The 25,304-nt window shown below is 26.8% G+C and overlaps 1 protein-coding gene across 1 annotated transcript; it reads left to right on the forward strand.

The window, feature by feature from the left end:
* Positions 1-2,634: 2,634 nt before the first annotated feature.
* Positions 2,635-17,110, forward strand: LOC129976794 (transmembrane protease serine 11D-like). The gene is made up of 8 exons (XM_056090505.1): positions 2,635-2,726; positions 6,803-6,865; positions 7,801-7,843; positions 8,792-8,853; positions 9,821-9,909; positions 12,825-13,090; positions 15,066-15,214; positions 16,883-17,110. Exons 2-8 carry the CDS (start codon positions 6,812-6,814, stop codon positions 17,066-17,068), a joined length of 849 nt encoding a protein of 282 aa, XP_055946480.1. The 5' UTR covers positions 2,635-2,726; positions 6,803-6,811; the 3' UTR covers positions 17,069-17,110.
* The last annotated feature ends 8,194 nt before the right edge of the window (positions 17,111-25,304 follow it).

Consider the following 25,304-nt stretch of genomic DNA (forward strand, 5'->3'; position numbering starts at 1 on the left):
AAGAATTCAGTCAAAATTTTAAATCATAAATAATTTATACATCGTTTATTTATCGTTTATCTATACTTATAATAAAGCTCCATGTGTGTGTGTGTGTGTGTGTGTGTGTGTGTGTGTGTGTTAGCGCTCTACAGGCCAGGTCATTTGACATATAGCTATCAAATTTGGTACATGTATACCTTAGAGGTCGGGAATGTGCACCTGGGGTCCCTTTTTTTGAAATTTTAATTAGAATTTTAATTATTAATTAAAAACTAACTTTCCTGCCAAAAAATCTTCCATTTTCCCCACCGCCAACTTTTCCGCCAAAAAAATCTTCCATTTTCACCACCGCCAAATAAGTAAGGCATCAGTTGTTTTTTTCTCCCAACAGTAATGAGGCTAGGGTTAAGATTTTTCGACGGATTATTCAAACGCTTCTGTTTATTTTCTTAATGTTTTATGCATTTAAAATTAAACATTGTTAATTAATCCATGTTTCAGATTCATTCTGAAGTACTTTTGAATTAAAATAACACAGAATAAAGGAAATTAAAAATGTCTAATCTGCATAGCGTTACCCCAACTGGCGTAGAAAAATTTACGCATTTGCGTTAACGTAACTGGCGAAAAAAATCCACGCATGCGCATTGTTCTGATTGTTGGCATGACAACCAACGGACAATTTAAATTATTTTTAGGTTAGTTGCATGCTTTCATAAGTAAAATGTATTTATGTTAGTTATATATTTTTTGTATATACTTATAGTTTTAAGTACATCGTTTTTTAAGTAGTTTTTTTTTAAACCTGATTTCGACCGATTATTTTAAACGATTCATTTTATTTTCTTAGTGTTTGATGCATTTAAAATTAAACATTGTTAATGAATCGCTCTGTTCATGATGAATCTGAGAAATTTTCGTTGACAAATTCTTGAGATATTGCATAAATTAAAAAAGATATTCTTTAGTGACCATAAAGTTTAAACGCTCAGTGGCTCTATTATCAGTAATCATATTATTAAAAAAATGCTTTGTTTCAGTAAAAAATATTATTATATTAATTGCAGATTAATTATTTACACTTTAATTTAAAGCATAATTTCTACGAGGGGTAACAGAAAATTAGAGAGATACATATCACGCTATAACTGAAGGCCTTTATAATATTATGAGTGAATTATATGACTATCAAAATTTGAAGTTTTAAAATATTTTGCTGAAGAATCTATTAAAGTTGGAATTGCGTAAAATATTTAATGGTAAGACCGGAGTTTTATCCCCTGCTTGGAGAAATTTTTAAAAATCGCAAACAACGGCATTGCGAAATGTTCAAAAGCAAAGAAGCAGATGTTCAATTATAGTGCATAATAAAGATTGGCAGCTTTGGTGCGTTATCGCAACTTGGCGAAGAAGGGGGTTAAACTCCGGTTCAACCTATTTAATTATTAAAATTTAAACGAACATTAAGATTGGCGAACCGGCTGGTCGCCAAAGGCGGCTAGTATATAATAAAACAATAGAATTATATTAGTCTTTCGCAGAGAAGGACGCTTTTTAGGATTTATTAACATGTTAATTAACAATTTCAAAATCTTGATATATTAGAAAACTGCGTACTATTTCATCGCCATGAAAATAATAGTTCCTTTTAATTATATAAATTTTCTAAATATCAAATATCCATTATATTAATTATTTTAAATAAAATAATATTATATATATATATATATATATATATATATATATATATATATATATATATATATATATATATATATATATATATATATATATATATATATATATATATATATATATATATATATATATATATATATATATATAATTATGCAACAACTCATGGTAAAAAGTAAGTTCTTTAATAATATACACACATCATATAATGTGACATGGTTTAAAACAATAATCGGAATAATGTATATTATTGTTGAATATCGTATAATATTGTGCAGCAGGCTGTGATGCATGAGTTGGTAAATAAACAAAACCTTCAGAATTGGAAAATAACACCATATACACTGTATATAACTAAACTTCTATAAAAGTATCGTAGGACACTGGATATAAACATTCATATAGTACATTAGTCCATAGTGTTATAGAATCTAAAAATTTTAAAAGTGCGCTATAAGTATTCGGATTGTTTATTCATCATAATATATTGTAAATGAAATGTAGTTAACTGTAAAAAGAGAATAATTTTAAATTATGTTGAGAAAATTGCATTCTAAAATTTTAAATATTTAAATGCTATTATGATTATTTTTTTCCCCATTTTGTGTCAATTAACCTTAATCTGCAGTTGGGGGATTTCTGAAACATCCAAGGTGACTTTGCGTCATGAGACAAATACATTACTGGTTAATAAATACCAGTCATTCTAAATAATGAGATATTGATAGTTTTTATAAATTTTATTAGATATTTTGTATTTAAAAAAGTTTAATATTCAAGTGGACTAATTTACAGAAGAAATATACTAATACTATTTTTTATTTCTGAATGATGTTTTAAAATCATGACTAGGCATGCATAAAAATAGTACAGCCGCAACCAAAAAGCTACATTATTATTTAGGTAAAAAATAAAGAAATGCTTCTTACTCGGAACTATATAAGGAAGCTGGCATACTCTTTATATAAAAAGTTCCTTTTTACAAAGCGAATTAAAAGCGTCTGAAAAGAGAAACGGAATAGGTTTCGAAGTGAAAGAAGTATCATCAGGTAAAAAAACCTTAATATATTAAATCTTACCCAATTACAACCTAATTTTAATAATTAACCTCTCATAAAATTTATATTTTATAATACCATAGCAAATAAGTAAATAAGCAAAACTTCTCATGTAAGTATAGAGGGTGCGCTCGCTGGAAAATTAAATACCATAAATATTTTTCCTACATATTAATTCATTAATTTTAATTTTCAATTAATATTTGTATTAAAATGGTGATTTTTATTTTTCTTTATTTACATAGATTTAGTTTAAAATAATAATTTTAAAAGCATAAAAGTGTGCATTTTTCAATGTTTTAAATTATTTAAACTTCGGGCAATATAAATAAAAATGTATATTTACCAAACACAATTATAATTATTGCTATCATCATAGAAATTTGCAAACATAATAATAATTCATTTGAAGAATTTCTTATGAATCAAGTGTATTAGAAAGGCTGGTCTAAACAAATGAGGATACCCTCAACAACCAGAATTTATATATAACCAGAACCTTAATTAAGTCTATTTTTAAACCATTAACTTATCCCATTCATTGAGAGGTTTTTCTTATTTTATTTTAAAATTTTTACTAATCCAAACCGGAGAAAGTCAAGAGGACTGATTGATCAACAAAGTTTTTTAATAATATTTGTCGAAAATGTAAAAAATTGTGCATTTTTTCAATGATTATTGATTGTTATTTAGTTCGTCGTGGGCTCATAAATATATCACACTCTTAAAAAATAAAAGTAGAAACTATTTTGATTATTACAATATGAAATATCCAAATGCAACTGCGAAAAGAATAATGAAAGTTCACTTGAAATATTTGTTGAAGTATACAAGTTCTAATCCTATTCTTTGCGAAAAATTAGAATTGAGAAAACGCAAAGAATATCTCATCATAAATATCAGTACAGTTTTCAATCATCGTCAACTATTTAAAAATAAGTGATTCTTGCAAAATAATGTATGGTCGAAAATGCAAAGGGATCCCATACTCTGGAATCGTTTTCAATGAATTGAGTAAAAGAAAATGAAATGTACAACAAAGATCTAAGTGGATAAAAATTTACAATAACGTTAACAGAGTTTAATGAATAAAAATTTACAATAGCGTTAACACAGTTTAATGAATAAAAATTTACAATAACGTTAACACAGTTTAATGAATAAAAATTTACGATAACTTTAACAAAGTTTAATGAATAAAAATTTACAATAACGTTAACAAAGTTTAATGAATAAAAATTTACAATAACGTTAACAAAGTTTAATGAATAAAAATGTACAATAACGTTAACAATGTTTAATGATTAAAAATTTACAATAACGTTAACAAAGTTTTATGAATAAAAATACATGAAGCAACGTCATTTTGAAAGACATCTTTTGAACGCTTAATTAAGATGTTGCAAAGGATTAATATTAATACTGCCTTTTACTTATAATATCTGTTTCGATGCGAACGAGTTGTAACATTGTTATTCTTGCAATTAAATTGTTTTGTTATTGCAAATTTATATATTATTGTATATTTTATTTGGTACATCTTTTTATTTTATCTAATTCATTAACAAAACATATTGCTCCCTTCTCTTACTATTTCTGAAAAAATGTTGGATTGCAAAACTGATTTTTTTCCTATATTTCCACTTAATTATATTATCCTGAATTATATCCCCTAGCCTACAAATGTAAGGCATTTGAAAATTTGGCTAACAGAATTCTTTTATTCAGCTTAGTAGAGAAAAGACTATATACGGTTTTGCTGAAAATTTTATAATCTCTGATAATTGAAATCAAAAATATCGAACAAATTTGATATGATTTAAAATGATATCAATAGATCATGTAGTATTTCCGAGCAGCTAAATAACTAAGCATTGACTCAAAATGAAAGTTATTTTAACAATTGTTTTTATTCCCTCATTACGACAGTATATTACTTTAGGATTCCCAGAGAAGGCCTTTACTGGCTAGTAACATAACTCTCAATAGTTACCATGCACTTTATATAGGATTTAAATTAAATGAGCATTTCGAAATCGCAATAACCACATTCGCCATTTTCTCATATGATGTTCCTCATTTCCTGCAGATGAATCATTTTTTAAATTATTGGTTCTGATAGATGATAATATTAAGAATTTTGATTAATAAAATTTATCGATCAATTTATTACAATTTATCGAATCTATCAATAAAATTTATTAAAATAAGTCTCATAATGCCAAAAAATAATCAGTATGATACAATAGTTTCTACTTTGTATTTTTTTTAATTTTGAAAATTATTTGATGTTATTTATTTTATTTTACGTAAAGATTCTTCTTATGCCAAGGCACTTTATATTAATTTATAGTAAAAATTAACCATATTCAACTGCAGTTAATGAAAGTAATATATTAAAACCTGCATAATACTTTAATTTATTTTATATACTAGTAATAGTGGATTTTGCTTCTAATCATATAAGAATTTCAGTTCTTATTCGTTATAGCGCATTTACATGTTAGAACTAGAATCCTTGGAAAATTCTTCTTAAATGATACGAATCTAACAAAAACATGATTTATTGTCAGAAAAGAAATGATCGAGAAATAAGAAATGATTCAAAGTTATTTTGCGTTGACAGAATTTTAAAATTTCAAACATTTATTTACAATCTCTAAGCGAAGTCCATAATATCTCTAATCGAACTCACAAAAAGTTTTCAAATAAATTTACATTTTTAATAGCCCATTGACAGAAATTTAATCATGATCAGAATTACATTGTTGTTACATATTTTTATGTAAAATATAATAAATTTTATCTTTTGAAATAAACAATAAAACTTATAATAATCTAATTAATATTTTGTTAAAAACTTTTCAAACTTAATAAATATTTTTCTAACAGAATTTATTATTTTTAAAAGAAGTGAACATTCAAAACATAACTATAATTTACATTTTTAGAAAATACTTTAAGTTATAAATAAGTCAGAAATATGTCATAAAAATTTCATATCTGAAAATAGAAATTGGTCTTAGAACTTTTAACATACAATATAAATAAAAATGAAGTACTAATGGTTTTTATAAAAATATTTTCAATTAATGATTGTATATGTATAGATTAAAAGGAAAAACACAAAAAATCTTATCTTCATTGAGTTTCAATGAAAGCAAGCAAAGTTAAAATACGTTGACAAAGCTATTTTTCAACAAAATATTTTTTTTTTCACTTTTCCATATATGAGGTAGAGAGAAAATGTTGTAATTGTCTATTTGTCAAAAAATTCCATATTTTGACAAATCTATATATTCCAAACATCTCTGAATTCAAAAATTATAAAAATACTTTTGAATTCAGAGCATCTTGGCCTTTTATCTGTCTGTCTATAAATATGATATCTCAGAACCATTTTTCAGCTAAATGAATGAAATTTGGTGAATGGTCTTTACACCAAACTTGTAAATTTCTTTCAAATTTTTAGCGGAAACCATTTAGAGGAAGTTTTTCTATTAAGCTGCCTGATTATAAATTAACACAATTGCCAAAAAGGAAAAGACCTTGAAAAATAATATTTAACATGCAGATATCAAACTTGAAACTAAATTTGTCAGATAGTTAAAAAGCATGTACTACTGCATACATGTAAAAACGATAACTCAAAACCGGAAGGACTTAAAACATGTGATTTTTATTACTATAATTGTAATTATGTGTAAAGTTTCATTCCAATTGGTTAGAAAATACTGATCTAAAACACAAATCAACTCCCGATACTGTACCACATGCCAAAGATTAATAACCAAAAAATTTAGTCAAGGATCACATTATAGATTCAGCAAAACTGCTATATTTTCTTCACAAAACAAAATTTTATAGTTATTGTTCGAAAATTCCATTCAAGGATTCGCATTCTTATAATAACTTTATGCGAGTTGGTACAACACATTCATAAAAGAGAATGCGAGAGAGATTTGAGGAAACCACATCCACTATCCTTTTACGAATAATAAAAGCAAATTGCTGCATTTTTCAGTATTTTCTCAATCCTATTCACAGTTGTTTGTGTTTCATTTCAGCAAACGATAATGAAACTTTGGTTCAGTTGTATGATGTTATGGGGTTGTTGCGCAAATCTGGCAGTAAGTAGAAATTTAATTAAGGAATTTTAAAACATTATTTTTATGCAATCGTAGTCAGGTCATTTTATAAGAGATTATTTTAATATATCATGACAATTATAATTTCATGATTCTGGTAATTAAAGTGTAGATTTCTTATCAATAGTTTCGTAGATTACAGCAAAAAACGGAAACTTTTCTGAAAATTAAAATTAATATTTTAAAATAACCAAGCAATTTTTTGATATATTTCCAATATAAGATCAAATTGTCAGTAAAGTTAGTATAAAAACTTAGTCATTTGAAAATTCTTAAGGATAATATCAAATTAAAACGATTTTGAAATTGCGTTCACAAAAATTTCTTAAAAAGCATAATTTTAGAGGCAATTATATTGCATTACTAAAATTCGTAAACAAATGACATGTAATAAGTTTTTGAAATATTTCTAAATACAATATTAAGGCTTTGGAAATATTGATACAGTGTATTATTTTTTCCTTAAAAACTATTACATTTCACAGACTTGAATCGATGCATGTTTTAGCATTAACACTTGAAACACTTTTTGACTTTATTTTTCAGTTTATTTTTAAATTGCGACATTTGACATGTTATGTTTCTAGATGGAAATGTTGATCTCATTTAATTTTTTAATATAAAAAAAGTGTTTGAAGATTTAAATTCTGATAATTTATAATAAATGATTGAGAAATAAATAGAAAAAATTCTTCTAAAAAGTGAAAGTCTATTTTTAAAATAGTTAATATATTGTCACTATGGATATAAAGCATTTGAAAGGAAATAGATTTAAAAGAAGTTGTAATAAATCTAAAAGAATAAATGTCTCATAAAGTTTTTTAACACCAAATGAACTTTTAAAAATTCATTTTCTTTAGTTTTTATAAAACAATAAAGCGTTCAAAGATTCTTATAATTTCTTTTTTATTTTGTAGTTTATGAAACAGAATGTCACAGAAAATTCAAATAGAATAACTGGTAAGTTTTGGCAAAATGTGTCACAAAATTATTAATTTCGAATAAAATAACTGACAGAAATGCATGATCTCCATTTTTGCATTTCAAGAAAATGCCAAAGTATTCCAAATCATCTTCGAAATTACGCATATCAAAATTACAATGAAATTAATAGAAAATTTGAGCTAAAAATTTCTGAAATATGTAAGATATTATTTTTAAAGTAGAAGCCGATTACTTTGTTTCAGCTTCAGAATATCAGTGAAAAGAATAAATAATAATACTATTTCTATTGCAGAATAAACTGTATTCTATAATATTTTTCTCAGATACGCCAGATACTATGAATTATATGTTCACTGTTAATATTAAAAGTAAAGTGATATTAAATATTTAAAAAAAAATCTTCAAACCTTTATTTTCAAACGAAATTTAAAGGGAATTAATTGACTGTTAAGCAGTAAAATAATAATTATAATGAAATAAAGTTAAAATTAAAACGGATTTGGCATTAATTTATGAAAGAAAAGACATCTGATTTGTAAACGAATATCAAATAATTTAATTAACAGCCGATTAAAAAAATGCAAATGATTTTAGATTAGCATTCATTTTTTCCTTCTTTAAATGTATGGTTCATTATAATGAAATCAAAATATATTTTCCTAATTTTTAGTGTGGAAAACATATTATTTTTAAAATAAAACATGCATTTTAATTCATGGCTCATTGAAAGAACAAAACAGTTCATGGAGGGAAAAAAACCGTTAATTTTAAATATGATATTCATTTTCCCTCTAATTATTTTTCATACTTTAGATGTGTTACTAATACTAAAGTTCGAATTTTGCAACATTCACAAGCTTTTATTTTTTTCATTGGAATGTAGAGCATTAATATTCATAAGAAATGCAAAACAAATGCAAATGAAGAAATTAATGTAATTACTAAGCCATTGTTCCCTTGTAGAAAATTTGGATCTTGGGATTATAAATGGAAGAGAAGCAAAAGAAGGTGAATTTCCCTGGATGGTACGTAAAAATGAAATTTTCTTCATTAGATTGCTTAGAATATTATGGCAATTATTATTTTAAATTAAATGTTTGTTGTATTGAAAACAATAAAAAAAGATATGAATTTAGAATTGTATTATTCGAGAAAAATTTTCAGTACTAAACAACCCACTGGGAGTAAATAAATATTTTTTTTCTTTAATTCAGATTCTAAACTACAACTAGATGCAATTCTCAGTAGTTAATCTTCAAGTTCAAACATTCTGTATTCAAGAGAAACTTTGACTTTTATTTTAATTCTTATAAAGGTATTTCAATTATAGTTCTGTTACAAGTTCAGTTTACAAATTCAATTATAATCTGTAAATATACAATCTACTGAAGTTTGTTTTTAGTTGGGAATTCAAACAATTAAAAAGTAGGATAGACTAAGAGAGCCATAGCAAAAAGATAGGACTTCCTGGTTATTTTTTCCTTACCTTTCATTATTCAGAAACCAGAAAAAGAGAATATATATATAATATTTTAATATTTGATATAATTCTCCATCATTCATCGTAACTTTGATACGTTTTGCTGAGATGAAACTTGAAATGAAAAACAGAAGAATCCTTCCTTTATTTATTTAACCTTGAACCATTCTTTGCCTGACTTAAAATTATTCTTCAAGGGAATTCAAAAGAAGGTTTATTAATCGGCTTTCAGACATATAGAATAAATAATATATGCCATGAAAAATATTTTTACTTTATGCGTTAAAAAAAATCAATGAGAAACCTGAAGGTATTTTATGCAAAATAAAATGATATAAAAATTCATATATTTATTGACCGCTCTCACAATTCTTCGTATATTATCTTTTAAAATAAAATTGTATCAGCTTTTTCCTATTATATAAATAATATTCGTAAATGAATAATTCTATTCAGATGACTTATTGATGTACTTTGGATTCATTTACATATAATTAATTTGTCTACTACAGGTTGCTTTATACTTAAATGACACGTACCACTGTAGTTCCTTCTTGATTTCTCCAACTATTGTAATGACTGCAGCTCATTGCGTACAATCGTAAGTATTTTATATCCTCCTACTTATCTCAAATGTGATTTTGCATATTAAAAAATAATCTTATTTTGAAATGGCCATCAATAAAGTAATGATGCATGCTTAATAACTTATTAACCCTGACAATGAACGATATTCCTAGTGTCTGAGTGCTGAATAAAACATGAGTAATGTTAGGTAAAATGTTAGGTATCGCAGTTATAAAAACAAGTTTATGGTGGTTACTGTGAAATGTTCATCACCGTATACGTATAATCTTTACGGTAGGAGGATATTTCCTCACCAGAAATGCGGTCAACTGAACTATATTATTCTTACTGCACTCGCCAAGCAAGTGAAATGTTTTACTTATCCAGTAAATTCTCATTTTAAACTTGAGATACTTTGAAGGGTTTACATATTGTTTTAAAATAAAGTACAGTTTTCTGAAATCATTCTATTCTTTTCATCAATTTAATCAAAAGTCACATTTCAGGATTCTTTTTTTTTCGCTACTTAATAAAATCTCATTCTATTCAATACATTTCCATTTCTATTAACTAATTAAATTGAAATGTTATTTTATGAAACCTTGATATATGTAACATTTAAGACATCAATATTTTCAAATAATTTACTAAAACGTAATTCTTACTATATAGAAAAATCAATAAAAGTCCAACCAATGTTTCGTACGATTTTTGTTATAAGGATTCTTGAGGAGGACTTCCAGAAATCACATACAAAATAATCCTGTAGTGCAAATGAAACTAGAAATGTAAAAAGAAATTTAAAATCGGGATGTCTTCTGAGGCTATATGATTTATACTTAAAAAACAGCAAAGCTAAAAGAAATTTAATAAATTGAATATTAAGACTTTCTTCAGGAAAATAGTACTAATAAACATAGGGAAATACAATGCCTTGTGGTTCGTGAAGCCTGAACTACTATCAGATTTTGAAAAAAGGCCCATTTGGCATCAACAAAATGCAAGAAAAGACATACCTACTATAATTGTTTTATAATATATTGCACTGTGTTTAAATTTCAAGAGAAAAGTGAGAGACAGGCTTAGAAATTTTAAACAGGATCAAGTAAAGAAAACATAGCAGAACCCACACGATTCTTTAGCAAACAATGCAATTCACGTTGATTGTTCTATTTCCATGAATCAAAATGAATTTTAAAAAATATTCATATATTTATTATGAAATTGCAGATGAATATTCTTAATTAATATTTAATGAATATAAGTTATCACAATAAGTGAGGTTCTTGATTTAATTTTCTGATATATAAAATACTTAATGCTTGCATATTTTTCCCCCTGAAGAGATGCATATAACGTTCCTGATTTTGAAAATTAGATATTTTATTCATCTGCATCATTATTTTACAAACTAATTCAAAATATTTAATTTCTTTCCTTTTGTTGTTGTTTTCCAGATTTTTTGTCATTTATATCTCTTTATTTAAAAAATATTTTCATTTGAAATTTCTAATGAATATATTTCTTATCATTCTGAACTAAACAATGTCTTGCCTTAAATGTTAGTTACAAGGATTTAGAATGTAAAAGTTCAACCACATAATTATTTTTGTTACAACATAGCATTTGCTTGAAAGGTTTCTAGTTTTTCGATGCAATTTACAGCGTTGTGTACAATACATTATCATTGTTATGAAAATTAAAAACAGTTAAAGTCGTAATATTTTGTAGTTGGTTTTGAATTTAGTTTCCCTGAGGAATCCTTTGTTTGATAGAGAACGTCTTCGAGAGTTATTTTATCAACGAAATTAAATCCATTCCAGTAACTGAATCGAAATAACTGTTATCACAATGCAACTCTTTTCTTGCACAATTATTTCTCCAAAATGTCCAGAACACAGATAACGTTCAATATTATTATTATTAAACTCCTCGGAAGAAATCTACAATGATAGTGAAGTTTATGGTTAAAAAATGTTTCTTGGAGAGAAAAAGAGCCTAAGGAATAAATGGAGAAAAATTTTAACCCGTAATATGTATTGAGAAAGCCCACAATGGACTTTAATGGCTAATGATTGTACTTAAAGCTAGTCATTGATGATAATATGTTTTCGTTCTATTAAAAAAACATTATACCCATTAAACAAGCCACAGTTGTATCATTTTCAGCATTTATTTGCAGTTAGTTTCTCATGCTTGTCTTGGTAAAAAGAAATATGTTTGTTATTGGGAAAACAATAATGTAGTGTTTTCGATTAGATGCCCACAGACAAAAAGAAATGAAACATAAGCCGGTCCTGAGGGGATAGGTCACAAAAGGTTGAAATCTTATGATGAACTGATTAAGAGACTCAGCTAATAGCAGAATGATACTATTGCACATTGTTACTTCTAAATTTTAAGCCATTGATTAACTCACATCGCTTTACTACACATCACAGCTTTTACACATAGGTTCGAATGAGCTTACTTATTGAAGGAAAAGTGTGTTAAAAATAATATGTGGCATAAACTAATTATGCTGATTCCGATATATATCATGCCAATTATAATATAGTATAAGCTAAGCAAATTGAAATAGGTAAAAACAGAACCATGTCTTTTGATGAATTGGTTAAATTTTGAGTTGAAAGAGTCTATGTTAATTTTCGCAAGGGGTATAAATAGCAGAAAGGTATTATGATACAACGTTACAATTCAGCATTAAACGTAAGCTAAAGCAGATCATTTTTCTAGGCTACAGAGCTCTTGCGCCTAAGTTTAGATGAATTAACCCATTTATTGAAAATAAGTATATTTTGATCTATCATGTGACATAAAGTAATTGTGTTAATACCGATTTACATCATGTATGCAACTAAATTGACACTATTAACCTTATTTTCTATATGTCTAGGTAATTTGCTTAGATCCTTTATCTAAAATATTTTGTTTAAATTTATTTTACAGTAATAATGTTGTTGAACCAGCCACAGCTTTTTATGGAATCATTGGCAACATTAATCGCGAAGGTCCGGAAACTCGTATCCAGTTCAGAGAGGTGGCGGCACATCCCCAGTACAAAAACACTGCATCGGGATATGACATAGCTGTACTCCGAGTCTCTTCCCCAGTGGAAATGATTGATTTGATACAATTCATATGTTTGCCGGAATCTGGCAAGAATTTCGATCTTCTGTATGTACAGGCTATGGGATGGGGCAGAACATCCTATAGTAAGAATTTTATTAATCAATATATCCTTATATGGTCTTATCGAATTATTCAGGATGAATCGTCTTATTTGAAATTTAAGTGTCTCTGAACTAATTCAATACAGAATAATATGTTATTTGGGGAAAAAAAAGTAAACTCGTTTTTCCTGACATTTGTTGTAACTTAAATTATATTCATGGGTGCTTAATTATGGACGTATAAAAATTTCTGACGAATAGGATGATATTCATTGCTAGATTCCAGAACTTATAAATTTCGAAATTTGTATGGGACTTAAAGAAATATAATTAAGCAATACACTCCAAAAAATAGGCTAACGAATTCGAGATTTCACCTAAATGTAAATAACTTTGGTTTCTGCAAAAAAATTCTATCGTTCTCCAAATATTCTTTACAAATACGCTTTTAGAGCCTTGCTACATCTTTCTTCAACAAAAATATTCCTTTTTTTACAATTATTCTTAATCTGATATGCACAGTATTCTTAATCTGATATGCACAGCCAGCGAACGCCCTGAGATGTCGGTGGATTATTATCGAATTTTTATAAAATTCAAGATAAACAGTTGAAATAGTGCAATTCGTACTCAAATAGCTCTCTGGTCGTTAAACGCCATTTCAAATTTTCAGAAAAGATCTTCAAAAGCGACATCACTTATCATTCACCTATCATTCATAATTTAAAAGTATGATTAAGAAGAAGTAATTATCATTATTATCCTTTCCATTCATGTGATATTTAATGTTCTGCATCAAATATTTTTATAATGTATTTTTATAAATTTATTTATTTATTTTAAATAATGATGCATACATGTAACATTTTGAAACCGCCAAAACATTTTTATGATGAAATAATAAGAATCTAAAATCACTTTAAGCATAGCTTAATAGCTAGTTTATAAATAATGAGCAAATACTATATATTACCCGTTGCAAAATTGATGTAAATTCATTACAATTACCATACTTTTTTTTATTTTTGATTCAGTAAAAGTATTGCTATAAATATTACGTAGGTAAAATTTTTATTCAAATCTTCCACTCATTTTAATCATATTTAGCAAAATGCTTTTGATATGCTCAAATTTAGACAAAAAAGTTACTTTTTGTTCGACTAAAATGGACAGAATTACGACTATCATTGATTTAGACTTTTCAGTGGATAATTTGAATAGTAACCATTAATCAACACTCGGAATTTCTTGAAGGACTAAAATCATGAAATCCAAAGATTCATAGCTTGGTCAGTTTGAATCTCTTTAGGCTGTATAAAGATTTTTACATGATGAACTTTTCATCTCTGCTTTTATTGATTAAAACAATATTTTAAAAATTATGCGTGCAATTTAGAACTTTATTGAGTACGTAAGTACATACCTATCTGTAATGGCTTAGAAATAAAATATTGAGTCATAATTAAACTCAGGATGTGCAGTTGTTTATAGAACACTTTTTTTTTAATATTTAACTATCTATGTACGAATTATTTTATTTACTATTTAGATAGTACATCCTATATGAGCTACTTGATGTTATTTCAATTCGTGTTAAAATACAATAGCTATTTCATATATTAAATCTATGGCGAATGATTTTTAATATTTAAATTTATTGCTGTTTTCATATCGATTGCATAGACACATTTCAAAAATTCTTAAATAAGATGATGGAATCGCATACACTATGATTTACAAATTGGTTAAATGGCACTTTATAAAAATGTTTAAATGTCCCTTTATTCCAATTCAGATTATGTATAACTAATAGTGGGATAACAAAATACTTATAACTATGTTTCAACAAAATCCTTTATAAATTTGACTTGGGGGGGAAAAGTTAATCCCCAAGTGCAACACAATTGTATATTTAAATATCTTATTTGGATTTAATTGATCAGAAAAAATATTTAGCTTCTAAATTTGTTGTTAAATTTATTTATTCAAACTCAATTTTGAATATTTTGTCATACAGATAATAAAGATGCACCTAAAATTTTGATGACGACTAAGCTGTCCGTACTACCGATACCTATATGCCAGTCCATTGATGCATTTGGGGGAATTACTGTAACAGACAGGAATATTTGTGTTTACTCATCAAGACCTACTGGAGTTTGCTATGTGAGTACATCCATTTTGTAATTTGAAATATTTATTTATTTATTATAAATGCCGAGAAGATTGGCTATGACGCCATTAGGTCTCTAGCCTTCCAAGAGACCAGGAAGGAGGCAAAGCCGTAGCAGATTTAGTGTTAACCAGGGTACACCCCATGGAGGCCTGCTATATTACATCACTTTTAACTGTTACGTATCTGAATTTTCGTTTTTTTATGATTTTAAAACGTTAGAAAAATATCTAATTTTTTAAATGCCATTTTAATACTATGAAAAGTGGGATTCTAATTATAAGCTTTATCTTTAAATGATAAATGATTTTTAATAGTAATCCTAACGCTTAAGAAGATTGGTAATTCAGATTGTGATAGGCAAATCCAAATAAAGAATATATAAAGTTTCCAAAAAGCATACAGTTAAATATCATGAAAATCAACTTAAGGAAAGATGTAAAATAACTTATTTTGCTGTTGTATTATACTACTTTCCCTACAGTATGATAAGCCATTTATTATAATGCCACATATTGTGTGCAAAATTGGAAAAAAAATCATTCTAATTAAAAAATCGTTTCCATTTTTAAAAAAATTCTTCTTTTCACCTTATTTAGAATTAAATATTAGTGAGTTTTAACCGTGACACAATCAGAAATCTGGACTGTCTCAACTAATTCGGAAAGTCTGCTCACTTTCTCTTAATTACAACGATTGCTACAGCACAACGACAGTTGAAACATTTTTTCTATTTTTAAAAACTAAACTGAAGTTAAAAATATTTTTAAAAAAATAAAGAAAACACTGAAATCTTTAAAAAATTAATTTTATATCAATATATCTTAACAGTGTTGATTCATGCATATGTAATGCGGAACTACAATGTTCTCCCCACATCACCTCAACTTTTTCGATTTATAAATGCTATCTATTCAAATAATAAATAATGTTTAAATCACTAATATATAAATAATCAATTTCCTCTTAAAGTAGTCAGTCTTCAAGTAAAAGGTTAGGTAAAGCAGTATAATTTTATGAAAAGAGAGAAATTATTTTAAAGATTCCATTTGAACATGGTTCCAACTTCTTTATTTCTGCATATGCGCAGAAATAGTTTAAATAATATTTCAGTGGAAATATTTTATGACAACATCAAATTTCAAAACAAATAAGAAAATGAAGAGTAGTTCATAATAAATAAAAAATAATTAAGAATGTTGTTATAAGAATTTGTCAGTGCAAATAAAAACGAAAAGAATTTTTCGAAGTAAGCACTTATTTCAATCCGATAATTCATAAGTTTTTCCATTGTTCAATTAATTTTAAACATCTTAATAAAAGAGAGTAAACAATTTTAGAAAAATATTTGGAAAGAAATTAGTTTGATTTTTTTTATAAAACCAATTAAAAATAAGTAATAGTTTAGTAATAAGGTTTTTCTAATCCTTCAAAATCAAATACTGCAAATCAAAACTCAAATAATTATTTTATATATTGATAATTGTTAAGTGAAAATAAAAATAATCTTAAAAAAGGCATATATATATATAAGCATGAAGTGTTGCTATATGTCACATATAAGCAGCTCAGCTGTAACAATTGGTTTGTATACGGTATTTAAAATATATTCCTTGAAAATAATCTTTAATACAATGCAACACAAAATGGGATGTTTTCAGGGTGATTCCGGAAGTCCAGCGGTTTATGACGATCCAATGAGTGGTAAGCCTGTGGCTGTTGGAGTGGCATCCTTCGGCGTGGAATGTGGCCGGCCTCTAGTACCAAGTGTTTACACCAGGATTGCTTCATTTATCGACTGGCTCAAGGAAACAGTTGATGAAACTAATGATATATGCTTTGTATGAGAAATTCGATGAAGAAATAAATTCATTTGCATTGCAAAGAAATCACTGTGTGTTCCTTCTTATTTGAATTCTTGTGTAATCATTAATTTTGTACGTAATCAAAAATAATTCATAATTGTACCTGCAATTATCAAATGATATTTTATATTTTACATTTATTTTATTTATATCTATGATTCGACGTTAAATCATAAAGTTAGATAAAATTAAAAAAAAAGAAATTATTTCAATGAAATTCAAATAAAATTCATTCTAGAGTTAAATTAAGAAAATTTTATTTAATTCTATTAGAATTTATTTAAAATTTTAAATCAATTTTATTGCATGAATTTTCAATCTAAAACTGTATTCATATGGTCTATTTTAGTACTTGGCCAAAGTGTCCTCAGATTCACTGATCATGTCTCTAAATCAGGAAGCATAGTGACACTGAAATTTGCACTCTTAATATAAACCTTATACACATTAGATGCGTCGCTTTAGTTTGACGAGAAGATAAGAACATGACATGTCTTCTTTCTTCTTCGCCTTACAGTTTGATGATATTTGATGGTTTGATGCATTTTGCTGACGAAAAACAGAATGAGCTGCGCCAAACTGTACTCTAAAAATTTCAAGGGCAGTTAGAATAAACTATATACAAGAAATATTTTTATAGATATAGATATTTAGATTATAATATTATAGATATTCTAACGTGCAGAAGAGAATAAAGAATCGCTTATTAATAAGGACTACCTTGTAAATCACACATATAAAATTAAACGGGTGACTGACGGGTGTCGGAAGGAATAACAGTAATTTGGATAGTACATAAAGGAAGACATGGAAGACAGGAAATTGAATATGGTGGATCTTCATTTTAACTTATAAAATTATACAATTCTTTTCAAAATAGCAATCCGTTTTAAAACTGAATCTTATTTCAACTAAATTGAATCATTTTTTAACCTTAAACAACCACACATTATTGTATACTTATCTCAATATAATTGCGATAGTACACTGGTGTTTGCAATCATAAAAAATGGAAGTATAAAAAATAACACACTCTAAAAATGTGTGAATTTGATTATTAAAGAAAAATATTTATTGTTCATTGAATTAATGCTTGTAATCTATGAAATGAATCATTTTTAGCAAAACTTACCATAAAAATCGTAAATCCAGGATGATAATAAATTACTTCAATATCTGAATAAATTCGAGATAATGATTCTTTTCTAAATCTTGTAAGTATAATTATTTATGACAGCCAAATGCTTGGAATTTCTATCACAGAATTTATCGATTCATAATAATATTAATGTCTAGCCAAATTTCGTTGATTAGTAATCAATACTTAGAGACTAACTGACGGTCCAAGAATATTATTTACGTCAAAGTTCAATAAAACTTTTTACATAACTTGATGTTTATATTTTCTTCAAAAAATTATTTTGAAAAACATCAAATTGTGATAAACATATTAAACCGCTTATTTTAATAACATTACATCTGTTCTATTTACTGTGTTTATAAACCTTCTTAATGAAGTAAAATACCATTATATGATAGAGTCATCAAAAAATGCAACTGTTCGGATGATCCATCGTCTCACTGGGCGTTGATTTTTACGGTACTATAGCTTTACTGTCTTGTTTTATCTATAAACTTGATATATATTTAAAAAAATCTTTCTTTCTTAGTTTCCAAAATGAAGGAAAATAGCGCGATTAAGTATTTGATGACACAATGAAAATGAGTTAAGTTTGACTGTAAAAATGAAAATTATGATGGCAAATATTGCATAATGATGCTTATTCTAATTGAAATATCCAAAATAGTCATTCAATGAAGCATATTTTCACTCTAAAAGTATAATTGTTCAAAACTTAGTAAATTCGGGTCAAATGATCTGCCCTGGAATCAATAGACAAACACACACACATACTTCTTTATTATTAGCGCAGTTATAAAATGCGGAGTAAAAGTAATAGTCATTTTAAATCAAATGGCTTGAAGCTTTATTAAAAGCCTTTATTTATTTATTTGCCCCTTTCTTCATTAGTGGCTGATATTCATTCATTAAGCAGATTTAGATACCTAAATATGTTAAATAAAAATTCGATAATAAAAGCTTAATTTTTTTTATCCTTTTATCTACCTTTATTTACCTTCCAACAACCTATCACTATTTCACTTCTCATTACAAAACGAAAAGGAAAAAAATTATTCACAATAACATAACTATTAATCTTTAGTTATTAACATTCACTAAATTTTTAGGTAATCAGTTAAATTTATGAAATGACTAGGGAACAAAATGTTTAACAAGGTACGATAATCAGAAATCTTACGAAAATAGTTGTTTTTCTTCCATTTACTTAAGCAGTTTCAAATCAGGTTTTTTTAAACCAGTTTAACCCTCCTGTGGCGGCGTTCAGATTGCTATACTTACAGAAAGTGTCCCGTCTGAATAGTGTCAGGTTTTTGACAAAGGGATTGCTTTCCCCTTTTGCGGTCAGTTCAGAGCTGCTGGGTCCGAGTCATTAGCCGACCACATGGTGTGATTGGCAGGTGTTGCTTATCGCTGTATTTCGATTTTTAAGAGCATTTTTCGTTTAGTGGTTAGGAAGAGAGTGACAATAACATTGATTGAAAATGCAGAAAGTGCGATTGTTTTTTAGAGGTTTTTCGATTATTTCATTAAACACCGCTTAAAATTTGCGTTAGGAATAAATAATTGTTATGTTTAACTTGGTATGTATCTAATTTTTATAAATTGAAAGTGTTCGTCTAATATTTTTTTTCATTGTAATATGTTTCTCAAAATTTTTAATCTCCTCTTACTGTGAAATTATTTCTCGAAATTACGTACAAGCGATTTTACTCTTGAAAAAAATTTCGTTTCAGCGCATTGCCAATGTATTTTAAAATGCTCATTTAAAATACTAATTGCTATAAATAACATCAAATTATAATTTTGATTCTTCAGTATTTAGAAAATAATTATATAATAATGGAATTTCATACGATATTTCAATTTCCGAGATATCTATTTTTAGTGTTTATCTGCATGATTAAAATTTTGTAATCAAAAATATTTTACGATAATTCAGTAATGCTGAAATAACTGGATTATGCAGCTGATGCACCTTATGACTGCAACAAATAAAAGCAATTGTCAAAATATTTCTTTGTAATATCCATGATACAAATTTGGCCTGGAAAAATGACTTAAATAATACAAGTTATTTAGACTTATAATTAACTATTTGCAACTGATATTTTTCGAATGTTTCTAAAGAAAGCTGCCACAGAATATTAAGAACCACTTAAAATAAATTACAATTTAAAAAAAACATTCAGCTTTAAGTTATTCGGGTTAGAATCAAAGCTCTCACTATTTTGCAATCGGAAAATGACAAACCGTGGGGTAAACGAATCATTAAAAAAAATTCTGAATTTAAAATCTTTGCAAATGCAGTTGGATTGAGCTTTTTTTACTAATTTCTTCCCAGATGCTTTTGGCGACCAACACATGTGCCTAGATTGCTGGTCAATATAAAACTTTCAATTAAATGGTTTCTTCAGCAAAACATCATTGAATTTTAAGTTTTGATAGTCATATAACTCCTACTGTTTCAGACGCCATGCTTCATTCTATACTACATCATTTTTGAATTTTCTATCTACTGCACCGCAGTAAATCCTTATTTAAAACGGGAGTGAATAAACTTCAATTAATGCAAAACCTGTTTTGTTGAAACTAATCGGGCTTATTAAATTTCTAAATTCGGAGAATAGAATCCTTCAGCAATAAACTTTTTGGTATACTACTGAATATTTATTTTTAATTTTTGAAATGTTTCAGATAATCTATCATATATCTTATCCAGTGAAAATTTCTCTGATTCAACTACAATTCAGCTTATTATAATAATAATGTAATTTTCAAGTGATAAAAACAATCATATATTTTTATATTTTTAATTATATTACAGGATAGAGCAGATATTTTAAAAATGAATGCAATGTTAAAAAATTTTCTTCACTGCTTGGTTGTAAAATTAAACTTTAGTTCAATTACAATTTTTTTTCCTGCAAGTATTTTAAAAGGAAACTTTAACAGAAATTTACCAAGTATGGAAATATAAGCCATGTCTTCGTAACTTCATCTTGAACAATAGGAAAAAAGTCCATGAAAAGTAATAATGTAAACGGCTTGAATTATTTTATAATAGTGAAATATGCTGCTGTTAAAAAGGCTTAATATAGGCTCTTGAATTTATTACAAATACATAAAAAAATGAAGTACAAAACAAATGAATCATTGAAAAAGTAATCTTTTAAATTTTAAGATGATACAAAAAAAAAATCCTTTTTATACTGTAATAATTGTGAAAGTTGTAAATAAAAACTCGTCAAAATCTCATTTAATTTTTATTTAATATTTTTTTTAAATTTTCAGAAGTAAAAAAAATATGATCTCTACAATGCACAGTTTCATTTTCTAAGATGTATATTCCACTGAGATAAATATGTAAGCTTTAATAGAGTGCTAAAACGCACAAACATTCTTCTCTGTTAATAATAAAGATGGATGAGTGTGAGCATCATTATTTGTCTGTTTGTTTTGGTGATCTTCAGACCTCACAGTTTGAAATAGAATTGCCAAAATCAGCAACTATATACTTTGGACATTGGAACTCATTTCTTTAAAATTTTAATTTACCCTTTCTAAGGGTATGGGAATTACGCTCATCACCAAATTCATTAATCTTTGAATAAAGTTATGTAAGTTGGCATAAATTCTTTCGAATTTTTCAGTAAGACAAAGAGGCTTCATTTGTTTATCTAAAATAAAATTATTTGTCTTGAATTGTTTCTTAATTATTAATTGACAAAATTAATTAATAAATCAGATTAAATTTATCTAAAACGTAAATCTCTTTTCCTAGGTCAATCTCAATTCTAAAAACATTTTACTCCAACATGACTAGGAAAAAAATGTCCTTTAAATTGTTAATAATAATTAATAAAATGTTAAAGTTCACTTGAAAATATCACAGTAGAAAAATAATTTGTACATTAATTGCGAATTCAATTTTATGCCATATAATTTTCCATATAATTTTTTAGCATATTGCAAATAATATATATATATATATATTAATTGAAACTGAAATCGTTGTTTCATTGTTATCCTAATATTTCATTCTGACTTTTGTCCCTCTGATGATGATTTAGTTAAAGGGTTAAAAAGATCTAAGCTGATCTTTACTAAAATACAAATAAATAATGTAGTTGAAGCAAAATTTCCATAACTAGCATACCACTAAATCTTAATTCTACATCAAAGAATGAATTTTCTTGGTGATATATTCAAATGTGTAAATAAAATTGTACATTGTAAAAATTGTGTTGTAATAAACCAGTTTAAGGCTGAGGAAAGAATTGAAATAAGTAAAGAAAAACCAAAAGTTAAATAAAAGATTATTACTTACACCCCCTTAAAATTAGCCTTACAGGTCTTGAAATTAAACAAAGATCCCAGACCAAAATAATAAAACAAAGAATAAAATAACTAAAAAATGCAAATCTCCGGCGTCTTTTCCTAGGAGTAGCGCGTCTTCAAAATAGTCTGGGCGTCCTTGTTCGGGCATGGTTGTTCTTTACCCTCAGTTCCATCTTTGAGGTGTGTGAAAGAGCCCCCTTGTAAAAAGGGGCTGTGCAAGCGAGTGTATGAGTGTCATCTTCATATGAGCTAGAAATCAGACTTCCGTCCTCGGGTGCTCAAGGGCCTTTACTGTCAGAAGGTACTGCCCAAATTCGGCTTAAAATCATTAATTTTGCCAGCGGGCTTTTCTCTAACAAGTGCATAAGTAACAACAACACTAAAAATATAAACATGCTCTTTTATTCTCTCTTTGACCAAAGAACTCATATTACTATTCCTGTTATAGGAATGACAAAAAGATGGTATAATGACCATGATCTTTCATTGTCACATCAATTATTAAACGTATCCGTTAGACAGTGATGTATTTGGCCATTCAAAACTTACTACTTCTTTGCAATGGAAAATTGGATGTTAACACCTAGTAATAAACGTCAATTTGTTGCTATATATGATGTGGCTAAATTGGATTTGATTAAAATAATAAGGATGGGTTAAATTTTATAGTTTATCAGTTTCGTTTCTTTTATAAAGAAAATTTTTAGTAATGACGGATTTCTTCTTTTATCTGTAACTCATGATTCTTCAACATCTCATGCATGATTCAACCATTTTAAGTGTGTCAAGTGTGTTTTCTTTTCCGTTAAATAGTAACAAAATGTAAGTAGTTTAAAAGAAACAAACCATTTAAAAGGCACGAATTCATGTAAGACAATTGTTTTTGGTTATAAAAATTTCAGATTTAATTAAAAATAACTATCCTATCATTTTATGAATTTGATCAGTTTTACAATATCTGCATTTCAAATGTACGATACATTAGTGCACTTCTGAACATAGTGTGAAGTTTATAAAAATAATTAAAAATGTTAAAATTGAACATTTTGGTTTATTAAAGTATGTAATAAATACAAATCGCAAAATTAAATTCAGTACTTGCAAGAGAATTCCTAACTTACACGTGGAGCCAATAAAAAAAAAAAATTAATGTTGGAAATCGGGCAAAGATACAACATTTTCCCCATATAACTTTTTTTCTTTACCACCAAATTCAGTAGTTCAGTAGTATGTGAAATTGAATATTGAATATACTTTTTCTAAATATCAATTCACATACTTATTCCAAATAATACCTTAATTAGAAACGATAAAGTTGAAGTTCCATAAATTACTGTCTCTTTTTAAGTTTAATGATCAATTACGGTGTTATCTGAATGTGGGGAAACAGTAACCTGTACAACATATAATATTATGAGCTGTTTCTCAAACATTCGAATAAAATTGGATAGTAGGTCTGTGTTTAAAGTTGGTTTGATCTAGAAGATGACCGCGATTTCGTCAATCAATTGTAAATCAAAAAAGTATTTATTTTCATCTAAGTGGAATATTTCTTTATTTTGTGAAGACAGATGATTTTGAGTTTCCATGTTTGAAAATATTCCTTTATTCGTTTTAAAATTTCATGTTTTTGAATTGTGTTTGGACAAAAGAAATTTGTATACTAGATAAATGAAAGGTAAAAGATGTGTATAAATGAAAGAAATCATATAATTTTTTTCTTTCTTGTCAAAATATTTTCTGAAGATTTCTTCAATCTTTTAAAATGAAATTGGTTTTAAAGTTTAACTGAATTATCATTCTCAAGATAGATGCAAATTTTAAAAAGAAGTCTCGTACCGGCTTTCAGTTATTTTGTAAAGATAGTTTAGGTAAGTATAATCTAAGGTGCTTTAATGTGCTTCAGCAAAAGTTGGATTTCCTTTTTATGGGCATTAGGAGTTTTGTATCACTATTTAAAATCAGACATAAACAAAGAAATTTATCGCATGTGCATACCACAGTTCTTGCTATTTGCTCATGCATAGTCTGAAGTTTTCGCACATGCGCGAATAAGTGGAGAGCACAGATGCTGCTGTTTTAAGCATGCGTGAATCATAGTAGGAAAATAATTAAAATCGCAATTATAAAACTCCTTTTTTTATTTTCGTACGATTTTAATATACTAAAACCTTTCCCAATAAATGCCCTACAAAGTGGTAAAAATATCTCAAATATCAGTTAAGAATTTCTCGAGTGATCTTTCAGGAGAATTCCTTTTTTACTATGTATAGATACACTTTCTTTCATTAGAATTTATCCTTTGAACAAAAGATACTCTCGTAATTTTCTAAAATGCTACTGAGCTGAAATTTCTATTTGATATCAGTTATTATTAATTATTAAATACAAAAATCGCTCATTATTAAATACAATTAAATTAATTATTAAACACAAACTTTTATTATAACTTAAATTAATTGAAGCTACAGAAAATCCTAACCAACTGATGTTGGAGATATTTAAACCATTTTCAAGGACATATATTAGGGAAGATTGTAGTATATTGAATTCATACCAAATAATATGTTGAAGTCATATCAAAATAATAAAAAAAGAATTTTATAATTGCGATTTTAATTATTTTCCTACAGTAAAACAGCAGTATATGTGCTTTGCAAAACATCAATTTCCCGGCCTCCTAAATATAGATAAAGATATAAAAAAAATTAAGTGAAGATATATTTTAGCTCGGAA

This window comes from Argiope bruennichi, chromosome 1 (genome assembly GCF_947563725.1).
Source record: "Argiope bruennichi chromosome 1, qqArgBrue1.1, whole genome shotgun sequence".
NCBI classification, from domain to species: Eukaryota; Metazoa; Arthropoda; class Arachnida; order Araneae; family Araneidae; genus Argiope; species Argiope bruennichi.